A 19,015-nucleotide genomic window follows, 5' to 3' on the forward strand; every position below is an offset into this window, starting at 1 on the left:
CTAAGGAAACAGCAGAGAAGCCAGTCCTGGGTGCAGAGCAATGGACAGTACAGATCTATCTCAGGGGGGATTCTTAAACTGTTTTTCATGTCTGGAGCAACTCTAAAAGAAGTCTTCAAAGTGACCACCAAATACAAGAACATAATTTGATGGATTTTACTGTAATTGAATAGATTTCATTCACATGCTGTGTAGTCACAATGGCTCTTTAACACTGGCTTAAATAAATCAACATTTTGTTCTTTTAGTGCTTTGCTCTTCACTATTTCCTTCCATTGCTATAGCTACCCCCTCCAACCCCTACTCAGGTGCTGGGATCAAACTCAGGGCTTTGCACATTAGACAGGCATGCTACCACCACCACGCCCCCAGATTATCCCTGGGGAGACATGAACCAGCCTCTACACCAGGTAGGGAACTAACAACATGCTGCAGGATATTTGTTCCCATTGTGATCCCCAAAACTTCGAACTGTAAAACCCTGTTTATTGTTTGGTTTGGTCGAGCCCTAACATACACCTTTTAATCCAAGAACTTTGTTTACTGTAAACAGATGATTATGGTATGGTTCGCCCAGCTCTAGCACACACCTTTAATCCAAGAGCTCTCTGTATCCCCAGGTCAAGAGGCAGAACAAAAAACCAGCTGACAAGGATTAAAGACTAGGAGGGACTTTGAGTTGAGGGGAGCTCAGCATGGAGAAGAGGAGCTATTGCCTCAGCTTAGCTTTGGCTTTAGCTCCTCAGCTCCCTGGCTTTTTAGGGTGAGCTAGCAAGCCTGCAGCCTTTTTTGTTTTTGTTTTTGTTTTTTGGCCTTTTGCTCCTGGGCTATCAGCTGAGCTAGTGAGCCTTTGGGTTTTTTTTTTTTTTTCTATCCATACCTGAGCTGAGAAGGAAGGGAAACTGATTACTTACTTTGCCTCTCTGAGTGAGCAGGATTTCACCCCAGCATCTAGCTCCTGAGTCTTAATTGGTAAATTAGAATAGTTGGGATTTTCCTTCATTAAAACAACAGATCAAAGTAAGAATACCCCTAGTCCAGCTCAGTGCACTGATGAGTTTTATTGGGGTTACTTACAGGAGTGTGGATGAAAGGGGTTACATACAGGAGCAGAAATGACTCAAAGACAGAATCATCAACAAAAACCCACCGCAGATGGGTGATGGCAGATAAAAGCTTGTCAAACCAGGGAGCAGCTCAACAGATGGGAGCATATCTTTGCTAGGTCCTTTAGCTCAGCTGCTCTCTGCCTTGTCCAGGCAGCTTGGATGAACCAAGTCCCTTCTAGGACGCTCTGCTTTTCTGAGAGTGTCTGAGTAGTCCGTACTGTTCATATATACTCAAGGACGGAGGAAGCTAGTTCATCTGGTCAGTTTCAGGGACTTCCTGAGTCTTAACTGGGAGGAAATTACTACAAGGCACTACAGCAATCACTTTTCATTTCACTAGCTCAGCAAAAATAATTCAAAATTCTTGTCGTAATTGACTGCCTTCACTTGTGTCAAAGAGAGCATTAAGTATTTGAGGATGAAGAGTTACAGTCTGTAATAATTAATATGGGTTTATTTCTAGCTTGCAAGGAAAAGTGAACTGAGAAGCAAATATTTATACTCAGAAATGCATTTCCCTTATACTGACTGAGTCATCACAAAACTGGGACCACCGGAGTATTGTGATAGAAACAGAAAACACACTTAGCTGACTTAGCACTTTGTCAAGAAATAACTCTTGGCAGACACCTGGGACAATTAGGTCACTCCAGACTTTCAGGATTCCTCCCTCATCTTGAGTCTTTATCCATGGCTGACATCCTCTTACAGAGTGCCTTCCTTTTCCAGCCCTTATTTACAGGGGGGAAAAAACCACATCCCTAATTTGGTGACACACTTGGTCGATAATTTACCACGGTGCACAGTGCCCCAAGCACTTGCTCCAGGCTTTGACCTGGAGCCTTCTCGCAGCCCCTCTCACAACACTGTTCGCTCAAAAACATTACAATTTTTTTTTCTTTCTTTGAAGGAGCCACCTGCCCTCACTCCTTTAGGCTGTCACAGTATTTTATCTGGAACACTTTTTATTTTTGGGGAGTTCCACTTATCTTAAAGACTGGACTTAAAACACCTGGATAAAGCTAGCAAGTATCTGCCAAGAATTGCCTGAGAGCCCAGGCCACACCCTACCATGATCACCTGTCTCGTGTCCAATTATGGGTGTGAGGAAAGCAAAGGGCTGTGCGGGACCTAGTCCAGGCTATTTTCTCAGCACCAAGCTTGTGCCTGGTGTATGGCACATGCTCAACGGCTACTTATATGTGACATGACTCTTACAATGGAAGAGCAGGTTAGACTCAGAGAAAAGGCTGCTGGCACAGAGCAACCCCCCTAAAAAGCTCTATGAGCTGTTAGCTGCATTGACAGGACACTGTCAGGATTTTGTTACTGATTCACTAATAGAGCAGGCCTAGGGAATGTAGCTCAGTGGTGAAGCCAACTGCCTAGGATGCAGGGGGTCCTAGGTTCAAACCCCAGCACCTCACCCCCACAAAAGAGCAAGCTTTCTCTTAAGTCCCTGAAAAAGAGTGGCCAGAATGAAAACAAGAATTGACTCCAAGGGTGGAGTCTTAAGTTTTTACAACCAATTGTTGCAGATAACTAAGGATGAATAATAAGATGACTCAAGTTTGATGGCCAGATAACAAAAACATGATGTCACAAAGAGAAATAAGCCAAGAAGATTAACTGGATTTGGAGGTGGTTAGTACGATTAATTTCCAAGTGTAATAGTACATTCAGAATCTAAAAGCCCAAAGCTAGGAAGTTCATGGTATTTAAGGCCCAAGGACCTTGGAAAGCAGAGCAGGCGGCTACTACCACAGTTTGTAGACCTGTGAGGAGAAAGCAATCATACACTCAGTCACTAGTACAGCCAATACCATCTTATCCCAGTACTTGTGGGATCCCAGTCAGTAGCCCCATCACCAAGGCAACCAATGGCACTTCCTTTACTAGAAATATAAAGAGGTCAGTGTTTAAAAATCCAATTAGATAAAGCCAAACACAATGACGTCAACAATCGACTTTTAGAAAATTTCTTAGACTTTAAAATGACATGATGCAGATGAACTCACCAAATAGGGATAACTAGAACTATTAAAATAAAGTAATTTTAATATCAATTATTATTTTTACAATACTTTGTTTCTTTCCATGTGTATACGTGTGCGTGCATGCATGCACTTGGGAGCTTTCAGGTGGGGAGGTCAGAGGTCAACTTCAGAAGTCTTCTGCATTCCCTCTCCACTTTAAAACAAGGTCTCTTCTTGAGGCTGGAGCTCACCCATTTGACTAGGCTGGCTGACCAACCAATCCCAGGCATCCTCCTGTCCTGGGCATAGAGGCCACCCCACTACATCCAATTTTACATGGGTCCCAGGGATGGGGCTCCTTTGTGTAGAAAACACTACATGGACTAAGACCACTCCTCAGCCTCAGATACTTTACAGAATCTTAACATGCTTTCTTCACATGAAATGCTCTCCTTCAATGCTAAGTTTCTGGTGCTAGGAATTAGAGCAACAGTCATAGCTAGGGAAAAAAAAAGAATCTTAAGGTTAAAAAAGCTAAACAGAGCTCACAGGTTGACCATCTCCACTACTCACTGGGTGCGCTTTGGGCAAGATAGTTCCTGTGTCTGGGCCTCAGACTTCCTGGTGAAAAATAAGGGGTACTTGATACTTGCATACATTCAGAAAACAATACATGATAAAACACCGTGTCTTTTGTTCAAACTACCTGCTTCACATAAACACCACAAACAAATGTCAGACATCAGCTAGTGGGATAAATACAGCGTCTGTTCACTCACTCGATGGGCTGTTCCAGTAAAAGGCTGGGCGTGTGGCTCAGTGGTTGAGCGCCAGCTAAACACATACAAGACCCGGTTTCATCCTGAGTACCTCCCCCATGCACAAAAGAGGGAAGCAGGCAAACATGAAACATGCGGCGATAAAACATGCACCAAGGTTCCAATTCTGCCTGAACTGTGAGGCTATGAAAGACTTCTACATGTTTGTGTCTGGTGGGTGCTCTGGGAGGGGGCAAGCAAGTCAGGATTAGCAAGAGGCACATTAGGGTGACGTGGTTCCCCAAGACTTTCTTTTCCTGATTTCATTATAAAATTTTACTCTTTAGAAGTTCCATACACATATGATGTATTTGGATGTCTACCCTCTGCCCCCTGTCTTTTTACATTAGAGGAGGTCCTACATTAGTTTAAAAGAAGCAGTATTAAAAGCTACCTGAGGCTGTTTGGAACATAGAAATGATTGTTAACAATAAGGCATGCTTGTTTGTATAGGTAGGAAGGTGGGGAGGAACTGGGAGGTGGGGGAGGGGAAAGAATAGGATGAGAACTATATGAAAAGATAATAAAACAACAAACAAAGCACACTTGTATTTTCTCACCTCTTTATATAGATGTAATGGGGGGAGGGGACTGAAAGAATCACAGTGGCATTTGGGCTGGAAGAGGGGCCATGGTTGGCCCCAGCTCTCTTCATTTACCTTCAGCCATCAGACCTAGAAGGAGAGGCCATCCAACTCAAATGCCAGACCAAGGGGAGTTATGAAATGAGGAAGGGATGCTGGGAGAAAAAAAAAAAAATCAAGATTATCCCGCAGGGAAGGCATATGCCTCTGGGAAAATGAAAACTAGTCATCAGGAAAAAAAATCACGAGGGACAGTGATGAGCCAACTAAAAAGGAAAAACAAAAACAAAACAAAACAAAAAAACACACCACCACAAACACAGGAAAACACACATGGCACCAAAAAAAAAAAAAAATCATAGTCACATATCCATGAAGCAAGCCTGTTAAAACTAATGCTCAGCAGCCTCAACCAAGCACAAGGACACTTAGGCTGCCGCAGAACGAAGTCAATTTAATTTACCAGTATTGCAATTGTTAGCAAAACTGAGAGATGTCTCTACCACCAGGCACTGCAATCTGAACATAAGCTGCCAGGTTTACATATGCCTGAAGGGATGCACTAATATTTCCATCCTGGGTGCGCGCGCGCACGCACACACACACACACACACGCACACACACGCGCACACACACACACACGCACACACACACACAGAAAAGCAGCTGCAACTAAATTTGCGGTCCACTTATTGGCCCTCCACAAGCATGTGCTTGCACTGTGGAAGTCTTTTTGTAGACTGAAACAGCCTTTCCATCTCAGTGAGAAACTGCAAAACAAAACCTCTCGAGGCAAGGAGAAATTGTCTTAACAGGCACACATCCTATTTCCAAAAATCATGTGAAGATGGATGTGAATTAACAGGTGTTCATTTCTACAGATTTGGTGGCAGAGAGGAGCGCCAGGAAAAGTTCCAAGGCAACGAACGATCCTGCATCAGTAAACACAGAGAAGCCCACAGCTGCCTGCACACAACAAAAGTAACCTCCCGCCCCACACAAGAGAAAACTGCTTGTATTATTACCAGTTAGGCCTCTCGTTAAGGAGAGCTTTAGTTCCCAATTATCTGTCTCCACAGAAATCTGAGAAGCGTTTGCAAGTTCATCAGCTAGACCTTCCCCTATGCAGTTCTGAGCAGAGATCTGTGCATGACCAACCTGTGTGGAAAATGACAGTGCTTTTCCTGAGCCCTGAAGGAAGCCGAAGGTTTCGAAGCAGTCCCTTGGCAGTTAGGCGGACGTGGATGGTGGACAAGGAGAATTTGGGAGACAACAGCATGTCTTCAGGACAAGGAGAACTTCGAAGGAGAGGCAGCTTCCAGGGACCATCACATGCTGTCTCTTTTCAACTCAGTGCTCTTCCAGGACCAGAGATGCAGCCAGAGAAAAACAAGCCTACATAGCTAATGCCAGGCCACCCAGAGGAAAAAGGAGGCTAGGGCCAGCTATCCCAGGGCTCCAGGCTTCCGTTTGCACTCCCAGATGTTGCTAAAAAAAAAAAAAAAAAAAAAAAAAAAAAAAACAAGGGCTGCGAGGAGCCGGTCCGGAAGCAAGCAGCCTTTGCGTTACATCACACTGTACATGCCCGTGGGTTGTTGTGGTTCCCATCAGGGATGGGAAAGGGGAGGAGAAAGTGGGTGGTCTCAGGAGCTTTATGTAACAGCCAATGATGTCGCAGATCCTGTCACTACTTGGAACAGGGTTAAGGGAGATTAACCCTGCTATTAACCCTCATATGCCTAATGTCTATTTATTAACTAGGCAAAATAATAAGATTCCATTAAAGCAGTCCATGTGCTGATTCTATTTTTTTTTTTTTTTTTTTTTTTAATTTCACAGTTTCACACAATTATCCCTGAGCTTTTTCCAGGTATTTTACCTATGAAGCTATACGTAAACCTGATTACTTGGCTCTCCAAAAACGCAAACAAACCAAACCCTCAAACAACAAATGCTTCCAATCTTTAAAATAAACAATTTCTTTTACTGAGTTAAGGACGGGTTGTAGGAATCTCAGCTCTAAATCTCATGTGTTGAGGACTGCACTGAACACGAAAGGTTAGTGCAGTTTCTGTACCAGGTCTGCTTCTGGGACTAAGTCAACAACATCGTAAGACAAAGAAATCCTACGCCACAAACAATTCGCTCAGTGTAGTTAAGACTGACAAAAAGCAATTACTCTTTCAGAAGTCCCACACAGCACCTGAGAATTGCAGAGGAGGGCTGACAGGAGGGAAGGGAAACTTGAGTAGCTCACTCTCCCCACTTGCACCCCATGCCCTGTCAGAGGACAGCAATGAAACAGTCACCCACAGAGGGTCACTGCGGGGATGAATGAACACACCCACACCCAACCAGTCTCCTAAACAAACCGCATCCACGGCGACAGAAGCACCAGTAACCATGGAATTAGAGCTGTGACCCTTTAATCCAGTTCATGTTGCGGTGACCCTCAACCATGAAATTACTTCACTGCTACTTCATACTATCATTTCGCTACTGTTACAGCTTGTGATGTAAATGTCAAGTGCTTTCCTATGGTCTTAGGTGACCCCCTGTGAAAGGGCCGTTCAACCCCCAAAGGGGTAGTGACCCACAGATTGAAAGCACTGAATTAGAGTCAAAGAAACAGAACTGTAGGCTTTGTTTTCCTCCGTTAAATCACAGGTCACTGTTTTTAAAACTTCTAAACATCTTTCTCCAAATTCTGAATATTAAAACAAAACAAAACAAAACACAGTATCTTCCATGTTTAAAAAAAGGTTATCAGTGAGCATCAAAAATATAAACTGAATTATAAATAAAATATTATTACAACAAATAGACACACCACTGTCCTTATAGTCAGCGGTGCGTTTGTTGATTTCTGGGTGAGATTTTTTTTTTTTTTCCAGGGGTAGAGGCTCTTTGGTTTTGTTATCAGTAAACTAAATTATTCTGCTTACACCTCCCAAAAGAAGAAATAAGCAACGCCCTCCCCAATTAGCTACTTTTATTTAAAATTTGATTTTAAGGGGTTGAAAGAGAGAGCTCAGCAGTTAATGCCTAGACTTCCAGAGGGCCCATGTTCAAGTCCCAGCACCCACCTGACAGCTCAGAAACATCTGTAACTGCAATCCCAAAAGGTACAATTCTCTCTTCTGGCCCTTTCAGGCACCACACATGCATGCACACAAAGCACCCATACACATAAAAATACAATAAATTTAAAATAAGAAAAATCTGAACTATACTATCATTAGCTATCCCACACACATTAAATAGTAACCCTTTCCCTACAAGCAGCAAGAAGCTGAAAGAATATAAATGTTATCAATAGGAAGGAAAACCCTAGCCAAACGTAGCTCCCTGTTTGTATAAAACCAAAAAAAAAAAAAATCCCACACATAAAAGTGTGCTTAGACACAAGCCTCAAACTACTCCCTTTCAATTCTTTCCCAAACATCATCTGCCCCCTGGTGGCCAGCTAGCACGAGCACGACAGAGAAAAAAGGGGGTCAGGTGTTCTTTGTAAAGTCATAAGGATCATCATTAAAGCTGAGCGAGGATGAGGGGGTGGGGGAGCAAGCGAAGCAAAGTTTGGCACTGAAGATGGAACAGCGCCTAAGCATTCGACTTCAGGTGGTTTTTGGTGGTGGTGGGGTTTTTCGGCTCCTGTTTCTGATGTTGTTGTTGTTTTATTTTTGAATGGCAAAACCCTTAACTACTGACCAATCCCTCCAGCCTCTGTCTCCCCCGATTTTAAAGAATTCTGAAAAGTAACAAACCAAAACAATCTCTTCCTAGACTCATTCTGATCGTGTTATGCTCTGAGTGGAAGCATGTGCCTCTGCACTGGCTCCTAAATTTACACTCTGGTACAGTGTGAAAGCTCCTCTTCCTTAGTCATTATCCGCTAGGTACTCACATAAAGAAACAAACCAAACCAAACCAAACAAAAAAGAGGCCAAATGGAGAGCGCAGGTTCAGTTAACATGTCTTTTTCACGTTTCTTAGCCATATCGATTTTTCTAGTTCAGTTGTGTGTAACGCTAGATCCACCCTCAACAAACTGTAAGCCTATGCTACTTGTGGCTGTGCCCGTGACCACAGGTACCCTGTTGTAACAATGTCTTAATCTTTCATAACTGACTCTAACAGCAACTTCCCATTTCTTGGCAAGCTCCGCCAGTGCCAAGAAGGCATGACACATTCTGCTGCTACGATTCTTACACTACTGCAGATACCAAATGAAAGTGAAGCAAGCAAGATTCCCTTCTCTTCTCTGCACCGTATGCCATGCCTTAGTAGCTGTGGATGACACACAGGCCACAGTGTGCATGGAGGAGTCAGAGGATGACCTCAGATACCGGTTTTCAATATCCCTTGTTTGAGACAGTTTTTTTTTTTCCCCCTTCCGCTACCTGGGCCACGAGTTTGCAGAGATTCTGTGTCTCACTTCCCATCTCCATCCACAAGAGTACTCAGATTAGACACTCACAGTCCCTTAGGCTCTCACAGCAAGTACTTTTGCCCACTAAGCCATGCGCTCATGCCCATTCCTTTTGCCCCTTCTGTTTCCTTCTGAGTTTTTTCAAGTTTTCTTTCAGGTTTAATTCATTGTGAGTTGTTTTCTATGTGTGAGGTGAGATGAAGGTTCAGTTTCACTATCTGTTGAAGAGATGACGGTTCTCCTACCGGGTATTTTTGGCCATGGACTGTGGTTTCATGGGTTTATTTCTGGTTGTTCCATTGCATTGGTCTATGTATTGATCTTTGTACCAGTACTAGACCATCTTACTTACAGACTTGAAAGCAAAAGTTATGATGCCTCCAGCTTTGTCCTGCCCCCAAAGATTGTTTGTGGCTTTTTGGGGTCTTATTTGGTTCCCCATGAGTTTTGCATACTGACTTTTCTTTTTCAGTTAAAAAATGCAGTAAGGATTTTGACAGAGGCTTCTTGTACAACAGGCCCTTTTAGTTATCTACCAAGGCTCTGTCTTGCTAGTTTTTGACAGTGCTACACCTAGAAATTGTGGTGACGTCATCTGGCTTTGTTTTTATTACTGTTTGTAATGATTTGACAAAACAAAGCAAAAATCATGTGCTGTCAAAATTATTAGTCTCTGTGATTGCACCTGTGTTCCTAGAAAGCCCTTTCCTATGCAAGTCTATATTTACAGTGCCTTTATTTATTTCTACACTTAAAACCATTCTGTCTAGAATACATTCATTTGTCCTGTGTGGAGAGAACCAATTCCTGGCTAAAAAGGCAGAGACTGTCAGAGTGGGATTCCCTAAATGATCCATTCTTCCTACCACAAAGCACCAAACCTTTCATGTGTCTAAATGACATCTGCCCTTTCAGCACGAGGGCAGAACTAAGATCATCAACATGCAATGAGAAAGACAACAAGGAGCACAGTGTGGCAGCATCACATCACCGCCGCAGAGTAAGTCTGCAGCTCTCAACCACTTCCCAACATGGGAGAAAGGAGCTACAGAAGGCCACACTGCCCTGAGCTCTATTTATGAAACAACACAGAAGGAGCAGGCATTTTTACTTCCAAGGCAGACACCATGGCACCCGACAGGGATGCTGTGTAAAATAGTCAGAGAACCAGATAAACACAACTTGGATGCCCATGGAATTCCAAAGAACTCCCATGAATGTTGGGACTACAGAAATAACAGTGATGGTGTGGTATATGACATTGTCCTCATAAAAGGCAGGCATGTTTTATTTAGAGCCTGTGTTGCCTAGAATCTCATGGCGTCATGACCTCTAAATAAATCACAACGGCCAGGCCCCAGGGAAGGTGGCTCCTAGGTTTCCCTGGGTTTTGCTTTGAGAATTTCACAGAACTCAAACACCCTGGGTGGGGACGGGGAATCACCTCTAAAATAAAACCACGAAAAGTTTTAACAGCAAGGACGGTCAACCTTATCAGCCCTAGCAGCAGTAGCCGCTTCCATTTGAAAGCCTGGGATGAAAACATTCTACACGGTCAAAATGATTCCCGCCCTGGGATTTATCTGCTAAACATCCCCATGCTGCCAAACAAGAAACCCAAGCTCTGGTGAGGCTTAGCAAGTAGCCAAAGGTCAGGACACAAATAGAAAGCAGAAGAGCCAAGATTTACACCAACGTCCAGGCCTCACAAGGTCATTATCTTCTGTTCTTCGTTGTCTTCTGAGGTAATGGGATTTCTTTAAAATAAGTGTTAAACTAAAATAATGATAGACCAGTTTGAATACTATTTCACCCTCTAAAAAAAAAAAAAAGAGGCTGGAGAGGTGGCTTAGATGTTTAGAGTACTACTATTTCTTCAAAAGACCAGGCTTCAGTTCCCAAACCTACATGACCTCCCCACAACTGTTTGTAACTTCAGTTCCAGGGGATCTGATACCTCCTTCCGCCCTCTCGGAGCACTGCATGCATGTGGTAAACTGACATGCATCTAGGCAAAATGTAAAATTAAAAAAAAAAAAAAATGAAACCAATTTGTTGAAAATCAAGTGCCCAGAGAAGTGTGGGTTTATTTCTGGGTCTTCAGTTCAGTTCCACTGATCAACCTGCCTGTTTCTATGCCAAAACCATACGGGGGGGGGGGGGGGGGAGCATCTTCAACAAATGGTGCTGGTCTAACTGGATATGTCTGCATGCCAAAATAAGTGCATATATACTTGTTTTTAATCACCTTGCACAAGACAAAGTGGGGAAGAGCCTTGACTTCATTTGCACAGGAGACAACTTCCTGAACAGAACACCAACAGCACAGGCTCTGAGATCAACAATCAATAAATGGGACTTTTTGAAACTGAAAAGCTTCTGTAAGGCAAAGGACACTGTCATCAGAACAAAATACACATATTGGGAAACAATCTACACAAGACAGGGGGCTAATATCTAAAATATACAAAGAACTTAAGAAATTAAATATCAACAAATCAAATAACCCAATTAAAAATGGGGTACAGAGCTAAACCTAGAATTCACAACAGAGAAATCTGGAATGGCTGAGAAACACTTAAAGAAATGTTCGATGTCCTTAGCCATCAGAGAAATGCAAATCAAAATGACTCTAAGATCCCATCTTATACCCATCAGAATGGCTAAGATAAAAAACTCAGGTGACAATGCATGCTGTAGAGGTTGTGGAGAAAGGGGAACCCTCCTCCATTGCTGGTGGGAATGTAAACTTGTACAACCACTCTGGAAATCTAATGCTTTCTCAGAAAACTGGGAATAGCTCTAACTCAAGACCCAGCTATCCCACTCCTAGACATACACCCAAAAGATGCTCCACCATACAGCAAAGACACTTGCTTAACTGTGTTCACAGCGGCTTTATTCATAATAGCCAGAAACTGGAAACAACCTAGATGTCCCTCAACCAAAGAATGGATAGAGAAATTGTGGTGCATTTACAAAAAGGAATACTACTCCGGTATTAAAAAAAAAAAAAAAAGGAAATCATGACATTTGCAGACAAATAGATGGAACTAAAAAAAAAAAAAAAATCTTAAGTGAGGTAACCCCAACCCAGAAAAACATAGTACATACTCACTTATAAGCAGATATTAGACCTATAATATAGGATGGCCAAAGTACAATCCACAGACCAAAAGAAGCTAATTAACAAGGAGGATCCGAGAGAGGGTGCCAGAATGTCACTCAGAAGGGGAAAGAGAATAGACAGCAGAAGCAGATGACGAGAGGGAACTGGGCAGGAGATGGAATGGGGAGGGAGACGGGTGGAGATCTGATGTGGGAAGAACAGGGCTGGGAGCTGAGAGGGCTGGGAACACAAAGGGAAACTGAGGGGGGACATCTCTTTGTCAAGCTGGAGGCCTGCAAAGGGGTAGGCTCCTGGGAGGGCATGAGTGTGAGTCTAGCGGAGACTCCTACCATGGGGGGACATGAAGACTGAAGTGACCATCTCCTAGCCAGGCAGGACCAGTGTAAGGAGGAGAACACCACCCACTTAAAAAACCTTTGGTCCAAAAATTACCCTGCCTACAAGAAGTACAGGGATAAAGAGGGAAAAGAGATTGAGGGAATGTCCAACCAATAATCAGCCCAACCAGAGACCCACCCCACAGTAGAGAGCCAACCCCTGACACTATTAATGATGCTCTGCTATGCTTGCAGACAGAAGCCTAACTTGGCTGTAGTCTGGGAAGCTCCAGCCCGCAGTAGATGCTGGGACAGATGCTGGGACTTGGAGACAAGCATGGGGCAGAGCTCCAGGGATCCTATGGGAAGTGTTGGGAGAAAGATGGAAGGACCTGGAGGGCTCAGGAGCCTCAGAAGAAGACCAACAGAGACAACTAACCTAAACCCATCAGAGACCGAGACCACAATTAAGGAGCATGCATGGTCTAGACCTAGGTCCCCTGCACAGATGTGGCCAATGGTTGGCTTGGTCTTCATGTGAGTTGCCTGGCAAGTAGAGTGGGGGGAAAGGAAGGGCAGTTCTAACATGGACTCCATTGCCTGCTTTTGGATCACTTTCCCCTGACAGCGCTGCCTTGCCTGGCCCCAGGGTGAGGATATGCTCAATACTGATATGACTAGATGTGCTGGGGAGGGTTGATAAGAGGGGAGGGGAGCTGGAGGGAAAGGGAGAGAGAAAGGAAGAAGGAGGGAAGAGAAGATTGGAAAAAGGAGAGAGGAGTGAGGCACCTTTGGGATACAAAGTGAATAAACTATAATTTAAAAAATTAATTAAAGATTTAAATTTAAAAATAAATTAATTAAATAAAATCTGAGGTTGACCAGAGTATGGTCGGTGCTTTTAAGTTGTGAATCACACCAGAAACTAGTATGAAGCTTTTTTAAAATAATAATAATAATAATAATAATGTGGTTATCTGAGTGCCAATAAAACACATGTGCTTTAGTTTATTAATACCATTTTAAATAATCTGTCACAAGAAAGTTCCCCATCTTTGACAGAGCCGGTTGTAAAATGGCTCATGGTGGAATCATCATGCACGTGACGTAGGACCACACCAAATATCCAAGAGGTTAACTGTCACTACACGTACCCAGGTGACTCATTAAAACTGACCACCACGTACTACGTGCCAAGACGGGGTTTCTGGATTCGCAAGTATTTTTACCCAAAAAGCAACACACGGCGACGTTTCCTCGTTAGGCTGAAGCGAACGCCAGGTCTGCCTCGAGTTGTGAAAACAAATGACTGCCGTGCTTACACCTAAGGGAAAACACCCGGCTCACAGCTGCACCCTGTGCTGACAGCACGACAGCCTGGAGAACAGCGAGCTTCCACGCCGCAACATGGCCTCTCTGTGCGGATGCGCAATGGGCTTAGAAGCCACGAGACAGGCGCGCGTAGGGAGTGCGTGGCTGACTGCATGACACAGGAATGCTGATGATTACATTTTCATCAGATCTGTAGCAACTCAAGAGCAACCATGAGACTCTCCAAGTAGTTAAATGGGTTTAAGCTGTAGGCTGCCTTAGAAATGTATGTCCAACCAACTGTGTGTGTAGCGGGGAAGCCAGGGAAATAGAAAGCTGCTGAGCTAACACAAGGTGTTGAAAGCGCTATCTTAAGACAATATTACGATTAAAAGTGATCCAATTTAAAATAACATTTATATTAGAAGTGTCATTTTTTTATTTCACATGAACTATATTAAGAACATCATTTTAAGCTAAACTTAACTATATAATAAAATGCCCTCTTTTGTGTTAGATGGCTCGTCAATCATGCTCTCCAAATGACCATGTCAGAAGCAGTGATTTACACCTTAAAGCCTGAATTTTAACTTAAAAGCATGCCAGTGAAAGTCATTATAAATAAATTTTAGTATGTTTCGTCATTACTTTTTAAGTGGAAATTTTTTTAGTCTATTCATGCTTAAAGTGATCACTTGCCTGAATTAAAAGCTGTAAATAGACTCTTTCTTGAAGGACCTAGAATGTGAAAGAAACATAAAACACACATTTTATTGGAAATACTATGCAAAACTCAAGCCATTTTGTAAATAAGGGTGGTCTCACTTTCCAAAAGCCCTCTGTTAATCTCTAAATTTTAGGTTCCAGCTGTTCACTAAGAAAATCCCAAGATGCAAACAACTTTATCAAATATAGATCATACTGTAAATACCTAATTTGTTAGTAACAAAACTGATATAAATTAACTGTCGAGAACAAAGTATCAATATTAAAAGGACAAAGCCCTGTGCATCTTGCAGTCAACGACATCTAGAGTACAGTTAAACTTTAGCTAATTTGTGTATCATTTACTCTAGCGTCTGCATCCCAGGCCCCACAGAATAGGAGCGCTCTCCAGCACGGCACTACACGCCAGCCAGTCTTTTAGCAGGATTGATCTCATGCTTTCCCTACTCTGCTGCACACGGGAAACAGGCTACACTTTGTGGGCGAGGGCTGCTGGTGTTTGCCTTCCCAAGGGGCAGCCTTCTGTTCAGCTGTGAAGGAAAAAATACACTGGAGCTTTTTTCTCCAGGCTGATGCAATATAAAATGCAGCCAGGAACCAAACAGACGCTTGGAGAGCTGTAAGAACCTGTACCTCGACAGCAAACAGTCATCAAGTGAATGACCATCTGCAGGCGGCTGGTTAGAACTGCCATACTCCATCTCTGGAGTTTCAAAAAGAAGATAATCTCTTAAAAGTATGTGGCTGTCGTGAATGGAAAGCACTGACTCCTCTCCAGTAAAACCTCTGTGAGACACGCACGGATTGAGCAGTAGGGCTTTCAGAACACTGGCGTGGTCTGTTTTGCAATTATCAGTGGGGTCTCCGATTCTCCTCTAAAAGTCACCTCGGGATGAAGGCTCCATGCACAGGGTTGCTACTTTCGGGGGTAGTTTGGGGCTTTAAAAGTTATGATTAGAATCCACAGTTTCAGATATTAACTATATTAATCCTAGCAGGGGTCATGCGGTGCCTCAAAGCTGCATATAAAACACGTAAGACCCTGATGGCACACTACATAATCTATCCCCAACAGGACTCCCCCTGCCCTGTATTTTTGTTTTTTTTCCCCTTCAACCCAGCAGAAAGAAGAAGAAAAAAGCATTGCTAAATGTAGACTAGGTCAGCAACCTCAAGTTATCACATGGCCTTTTACATATATGCCAGCACACGTACGTACAGATCACATGGCCTTTTACATATATGCCAGCACACGTACGTACAGAGTTGAAACCACTGTGCTCACAAAACCACACTTGTATGCAGAGAGAAAACAGAGGGAAATGCTGTGGTGCCTGGTGGCTGTCCTTCCAATTTTCTCATACCAATACGGGTCTCAGTCAGTCACCCTCCCAGATAAGCATGCTTACAAGGATCTCTGAACAGAGTTTCCCAGCTGTGACAGGCTGCATGGAAACGCTGCAGGCAAATACACACTGCACACTGCATGGTCTCTCGATAGCCACGGCAATTGCGATGTGAACGACACAGAAGGATCAGACACAGGGCTGGGAGAAAAGATGAACAGGGCCATGGTGTTGGAACAAGCGGGGTAACAGACACGAACCCCAGGCATGGGCAGGAAAGAAGCCAGGTTCCTTGTTCCTTTCTCTCGTCTAGAGGGTCAGCCTGGGATAGCTGAGTTCTAGCTTTATCTGTGAGCTTCTCCGACATCTCTGTTCTACCTGCTGACTTCTTAATTTTATGCGATGGCCGTTTTGCCTGCCTGGATGTCTGTGTGCGTGTGTGTGCAGTGTCTGTGCAGCCCAGGAGAAAGATCAGAAAGAACTGGCGTCGCAGATGGTTGTTGGCTGCTCTACGGGTGCCGGATGCAAGACCAGTCAGTGTTCTCACCCGCTGAACCATCTCTCTAGCCTCTACCTGCTGATTGTCACTACTAGGCTCTATCTATAAAATTTACAGACTCTTGGAACATCTCATTGTTAAACTTCATTTCATTTTCTTACTCAACTGACACTTAAACAAAAACTGTCAAATATACCATAAACCCACTCATCAAAATTTAACTTACTAAAGCCAAGGAGTTTAAATTTCTTTTACTTTCTCCTAATCACAGTGAAGACAATACCTTTTGGAGGAGTTTTGAGCAAGTGTGCATGAACTCTGGGCACCAAAGGCTTCAAATATAAGGATCCTGTCCCATTCTGAAATGCTTGCTTGGGAGGTTTCTCTTCATACTTGATGATGGCAGCATTACCAGCTAGAACAAAAGTGGAAAAGCACATCTTATTTAATACACAAATACAATAGCAGTCCCCAATTATTTGTTCCTATGACAACAATTACTGAGTGTCAAGAGTGCAGAGGCAGCTTCCGGCCTCAAGTGTACAAAAGGAAGGAAGGAAGGAGGGAGGGAGGGAGGGAGAGAGAGAGAGAGAGAGAAAGGAAAGGAAAAAGAAAAGGGGAAAGGAAAGAAAAATGAAAAGGAGAAAGGAAAGGGAAAAGGAGAGGAAAGAAAAGAAAAGGGAAAAGGAAAGAAAAAGAAAAAGGAAAGGAAAGAGGAAAGGAAAGGAAAAAGGAAAGGAAAGACAGAAAGACCTACATTTTGTGTCTTGGCATAGTTCAAGTTTACGTACATTTCTAGCTTGGCTTTTATGCCAGATAGAAGGTGGAAGATGAATGGCTACCCATGCTGTGTAACAAACACACTCAGTGCATACACAGGAAAGCAGCCCTTTCAATGAGGTCTATGCAGATAATAAGCAGCTGATGTTAATGAAACTAAAAAAAAAAAAAAAAGTAGCAGATAAACTCCTCAGTGGCTTCAGCAATGAGGTCTCCACACCCGCTGGACTGAGAAGCTAGACTGCCAGCATCCGCCCTGTCACAAAGGCACCCAGCCTCAAAGTGAAAACACACACAAGACTCACTCTCACCTAAGGAATGAAAATGGTCCAGATGAAAACACAAAATTTCCCCTGCACTAACAAACCTGATCTTTTATTTCTCTCTAAGACACTGTCAACACATAATTATAGGTAACCAGTTTCACTATCCAGTTCAATATGTAAAGTAATAATTTTGTTCTAACACAGAATCTCCACATGAATTTATGTTGTCACCCTGGGAAAGGACCACGTTAGCATCTCTGTATCCCTTCAGTTTTAGTGTATGAGCTGTGAATCAAGAGTGTAAGCGGCTTTATTAGCAACTTTGACCCCTTTCCTCACACTCTAGCAAACAGTGATAACATTTCTCTTGCTCTTGAAAAAAACAGTAAGTTTTTCACTCAGCTAAATGGCCTCAGTCCCCATCAACAATGCTTACACACATCACACACTCTCCTGGTCCTCACCCGGTGCCTGTACAGGTGCCTGTACACGGAGCCATCTGTTAACTCTCCTTGTGCCCAGATAACACTCCTAAGATTAGACCAAACAAGCCCACCCTCCCGCTGGCAAGCTTCTGCCTAGTTTCTGTCCTCGCACAGAAGTAGGGAGTAGGGCATTCCAAGCTTGGCAGGCGGCTAGTGAACGTGGCAGTCTAACACTTGACTTAACACTCTAATCGGCACGTGGGGAACCAACCACACCAGCATTTCAGAGCATGTATTTTAAGACATTCTCGAGAAGTGGGCGCTGGATTTCAGCAGGGGCTTAAATCACTTCGCCCAATCAGCGATGTTCCTCTCATCAACAGTTAGATGTCAGACTTGCTTTTCTTGGAGCAGCTTTTGATCTACCCAGCAGCAAGTTAGGTCACTTGTCCTAATTCTGAACAATGAAATTCAGTTCAGTTTATGAACAGGCTATAGAGACGACTCTGGATGCACATTTTGCTTTTCTGAACTTTAGTCACAAAGGACTCTCGCTTACGAAGAACTTAGCAAAAGAATTTCTCACGGAAATTCTTTTGTAGGCACTGTCCTAGACCGAAATAAACTACTCTTGAAGACTCTCTGTGAACACAGATCTAGCTCCAGATTCAGTCAGCTTTGGAACACATCAGACTCAGAATCCATATCTCAAGGGTCTCAGACACAAAATATACCTATTTACATTCTCAACATTCTTACATATTTATACGGAATACGTGTGTAGGAAAATATTCACACTCCATGATTATCCATTGTATGAGCACCCAACTCTACCAGACATAACAAGCTGATCACACTTTTACGACCTAACACTTAGGTATTCCCCCAATTTTCTGAGCACGCTACTCTGGGCTGGCCTGCCGCTGTTCAATAAATTCTGACTTGAAGGTTGAATACTGCTAGGAGGCAGGAGGCTCCTGACAGTTTCTCCTTCCTTCTAGCCACTTCCTAGCATGGTGGCTGGTCCAGCATCCTGTCAATTTCTGTTTCCTCATTGTAACTATCTGACTATGCTAGAAAAACGTATTTTTTCTAGAGTCTTTATTTTCATATCCCTGGCCCAGGGTATGTTGCAAGAAGCGGGGATGACAAAACCTAAAAGAATGCAGTGAATGTTTCAGGAAAAATCTTAGCAGAAGAAGCAGTTTCCCTGCTCACAAAGAGCTTTCTCGTTGGTCCCAATGCTGACGTGTCAACTAGCATTTCTTACTACATTCTGGCATCTAGTTGAAATGA

General features: G+C 43.3%; 1 protein-coding gene across 4 annotated transcripts in view; it reads right to left on the reverse strand.

The window, feature by feature from the left end:
• Mtus1 (microtubule associated scaffold protein 1) overlaps positions 1-19,015 on the reverse strand; it is a 143,775-nt gene that overhangs the window by 44,923 nt on the left and 79,837 nt on the right. For 2 of the 4 annotated variants that reach the window (XM_055593522.1, XM_055593521.1), the window contains exons 4-5: positions 16,532-16,663; positions 14,377-14,415 (exon numbers count right to left, since the gene is read on the reverse strand). In XM_055593522.1, the coding sequence (XP_055449497.1) occupies positions 14,377-14,415; positions 16,532-16,663 (171 nt within the window). Of the gene's footprint in view, positions 1-5,645; positions 5,979-14,376; positions 14,416-16,531; positions 16,664-19,015 lie in introns of those variants that run through there. The other 2 variants (XM_055593523.1, XM_055593524.1) reach the window with 2 other exon arrangements.

This window comes from Psammomys obesus, unplaced genomic scaffold (genome assembly GCF_907164565.1).
Source record: "Psammomys obesus unplaced genomic scaffold, mPsaObe1.curated_primary_1811, whole genome shotgun sequence".
Taxonomy (NCBI): domain Eukaryota; kingdom Metazoa; phylum Chordata; class Mammalia; order Rodentia; family Muridae; genus Psammomys; species Psammomys obesus.